Raw genomic sequence first — 3739 nt, 5'->3', positions numbered from 1 at the left:
GTGTAGGAAGGTTCCCCTTTCTCCACATCCTCGCCAGCATCTGTCATTTCCTGACTTGTTAATTTTAGCCATTCTGACTGGTGTGAGGTGGTATCTCATTGTGGTTTTGATTTGTATTTCCCTGATGCCCAGTGATATGGAGCACTTTTTCATGTGTAAGACGCTTATTCTTAAGGTGAATCAGGGTGAGAAGACTTTTGAATTCTTTCTTTCTTTTTTTTTTTAAGATTTTATTTACTTATTTATTTATTTGAGAGAGAGAGCCAGAGAGAGAGCAAGCGCTAGTTGGGGGGTGGAGCAGAGGCAGAGTGAGAGGGAGAATCTCAAGCAGACTCCCTGCTGAGCACAAAGCCTGGTCCAGGGGCTTGATCTCACAACCCTAAGATCATGACCTGAGCTGAAACCAAGAGTTAAATGTTCAACTGAGGAAGCCAGCCAGGCGCACCTTGAATTTTTTTCTAAGTGAAAATTAATTGCTTGCAACTTTGCACACCCTCATAAGGCTTGTGTGTGATAGAGATCCATGTATGCGTGGCAGCATATACGTGGCTTCCGTATTGGTTTTCATTATTGTGGCTTTTAACAATCTCTTCAATAAAATTCGTATTTAAAAAGTAAGGACATTTACACTCATCGTGATAAATTCAGATGCTTATGTTAAAATCTTTACTATATTTCTCAGCCATAAAAAAGAATTAGATCACTTTTAAGAATATTTTTTAAATGTAAGTGTAGTGGACATGTGATGTGACATTAGTTTCAGATGTAGAATATAATGATTCAATTTATCTATACATTATGCTATGTTCACTGCAAGTGTAGCTACTTTTTGTCCCCATACAACATTATGATATCATTTACTATATTTCCTATGCTGTGCCTTTCATTCCCATAATTTTAAAAAGAGTAATATCTTGCCATTTGCAACAACATGGATGGACCTAGAGGTAAATGAAATATGCTGTGTGAAATAAATCAGACAGAGAAAGACAAATATTGCATGATTTCACTTAAATGTGGAATCTAAAAAACAAAACAAAGGAACAAGCAAGCAAACCAGAAACAGATTCATAAATACAGACAACTGGTGGTTGCCAGAGGGGAGGGGGGTGGGGGCATGGGTGAAATAGATAAAGGGGATTAAGAAGGACAAGCTTCCAGTCATAAAATAAATGTCACAAAAATGGAAAGTATAGCATAGGGAATATAACCAGTAATATTATAGTAATATTGTATGGGTGACTACACATATGGTGAGAGCACTGAGTAATGTATAGAACTGTTGACTCCTTCCTTATGCTATACACCTGAAACTAATATAACATTTTATATCAACTATACTTCAGAATATAATAATAAAAACATGTAATACAATAACAAAAAATTTTAGGTCCACTATTCGTGGTCTCTTTGATTATAAATATGTTTCACCATGCCTCAGTTTCCTAATCTGTCAATGAAAAGATCTAGAATGGATTGTTTGTTTTCAAACTTAAATCCATGTTAAAACTACACAAGACATTTTTTCTTTTTTTTTTTTAAGATTTTATTTATTTATTTGACAGAAAGAACAAGCAGGGGGAATAGGAGAGGGAGAAGCAAGCTCCCCACTGAGCAGGGAGCCCAATGCAGAGCTCAGTTGCAGGATCCTGGGATCACAACCTGAGCTGAAAACAGATGTTAACCAACTGAGCCACCCAGGTGCCCCCTACAACACACTTTTTCAACACAAATGTTTCCAGACTTACTAAAATGAGAGCTTCGGTGGTTGGGACTTTAGGATCTATGTTCAGAACAAATGTCGGTCCAGATCACTTTAATATAGCTGATTATGAAATAAAACAAAGCTCAAATAGTTTAAATATCAAAGGCTGTGTTTAGGGTAATGGCTCCATCTTCTCCAGACAGTGAAATTTAAAGGTATCAGAAGACAAAAAGTATTGTATTTTGGCACTCCATTGGCTCAATTCCATGATAAAATGACAATTACACAAAGTACCAAAATGTGAAAAAAGATCATCATATGATTTTATTTGGGCATAACTTCAGTCAGTCCACAATACTGAAGCATTGATTTATAGTTGTATTGGGTTTTAATTACATGTGACCAACTTGGAAAGGAGGAGGAAAGATGATTTGAAGGGTAGACATAAGATACTATCCAAATTAAAATTTATGTCTAACCTAGTTTATCATCAGCATCATATTGGGGCTTTATAATATATATTCCCAGACTCCATCCCTGGAAATTTTTATTGGGTAGGTTGGAAGATTTAAGTAAATTCTAAAATTATACTTCAAGAATTATTTATTTCTGGTAACTAAGTAAAATAAGCAGACTTTGGAAAAGTCACAGTCACCTTACTTTCTGGACGCAAACCTACTCAGGGCACCTTTTACATCCTTGTTTCTCAGTGTGTAGATGACAGGGTTCAACATGGGGGTCACCAAATTGTAGAAGAGGGTAAGGAATTTCCCTTGGTCCTGAGAAGAATTATTTCCTGGTTGCATATACATATAGATAATATTCCCATAAAACAATGAGACCACAGTGAGGTGGGACCCACATGTGTTGAAAGCCTTCCTTCTTCCTGTGGCTGATTTCATGCTCAGCACTGCTAGGGCAATGTAGCTATAGGAGACGAGGATGAGCGCCAGGGGCACCAGGACAATCATTACTGACAAGATGAAAACCGTGCTTTCCACAGCCACAGTGTCCACACAGGCAATTTTTATCAGAGCTGGCATCTCACATAGGAAATGTTTCACCTTACATCTTCCACATCGTGGCAGCCTCATGGTTACTGGAGACATAGCCAAGGAGTTGAGGAGCCCGATACCCCAGGCCACAGACACCAGCTTCCAACAGAGCTGAGGGTGCATAATGACGGAATAGTGGAGGGGCTTACAGATTGCAGTGAAGCGGTCATAAGCCATGACTGCTAGGAGAACACATTCTGTGCCACCCAGACCCAGGAACATGAATAGCTGGATGACACAACCCGTGTAACTGATGGTCTTGTCTGGGCCACCCAAGTTGAAAAGCAGCTGGGGGATGGAACTGGTGGTAAAACAGAGGTCTAGGAAGGACAGGTTGGTAAGGAAGAAGTACATGGGCGTGTGGAGGCAGGGGTCCAGGTGGGACACCAAGATAATGACAACATTGCCCACCAAGGTCACAAGATAAAAGATGAGAACAAATACAAAGAGGGTCTGCTCTATCTGGGGTCTGTCTGAGAAACCCAACAAGATGAACCGGTCCTGGCAGCTCTGGTTGGTCATGACAATGGACCATCAATACAGGCCTACAAGGAAGCAGATAGAATCACAATGCACTTAGTGAAGTAGGCTAAGGGACTAAGACCAGAGTAATAGCAAGTGCAAATAATTAAGTAAGATTTCAGTATTCTGTGCAGATATAGATTGTATATTTTAGGAAGAATATCTCATTTTATTAGCTTCTTTTGTTTCTTTTTGGATACCAAAAAAAGTAGAGGTCACTAGAATGTTTGGAAAATAGACACCTATGAAAGATAGGAAAATGATTTTCTAGAGGCAAGATGGCAGAAGGGTAAGGGACTTCATTTCACCTGGTCCCTTGAATTTAGCTAGATAACTGTCAAATCATTCTGAACACCTGCATCAGGCTCTCTGTTCAGCAGGGAGCCTGCTTCCTCATCTCTCCCTGCCTGCCTCTCTGCCTACTTGTGATCTCTATCTGTCAAATAAATAAATAAAA

At 39.2% G+C, this 3739-nt stretch overlaps 1 protein-coding gene across 1 annotated transcript; it reads right to left on the bottom strand.

Moving 5' to 3' along the window:
- Positions 1–2361: 2361 nt before the first annotated feature.
- On the bottom strand, positions 2362–3297 carry LOC116870074 (olfactory receptor 2W3-like). Its single transcript, XM_032861776.1, has one exon. It carries the CDS (start codon positions 3280–3282, stop codon positions 2362–2364), a length of 921 nt encoding a protein of 306 aa, XP_032717667.1. The 5' UTR covers positions 3283–3297.
- Positions 3298–3739: the final 442 nt, after the last annotated feature.

This window comes from Lontra canadensis, unplaced genomic scaffold (genome assembly GCF_010015895.1).
Source record: "Lontra canadensis isolate GAN:19392208 unplaced genomic scaffold, GSC_riverotter_1.0 scaffold21, whole genome shotgun sequence".
NCBI classification, from domain to species: domain Eukaryota; kingdom Metazoa; phylum Chordata; class Mammalia; order Carnivora; family Mustelidae; genus Lontra; species Lontra canadensis.
This window is presented reverse-complemented; position numbering and strand designations above follow the sequence as displayed.

Coding starts and splice junctions, on each gene's coding strand:
- LOC116870074 (XM_032861776.1), bottom strand. CDS start 3,282: ATGACCAACCAGAGCTGCCAGGACCGGTTCATCTTGTTGGGTTTCTCA.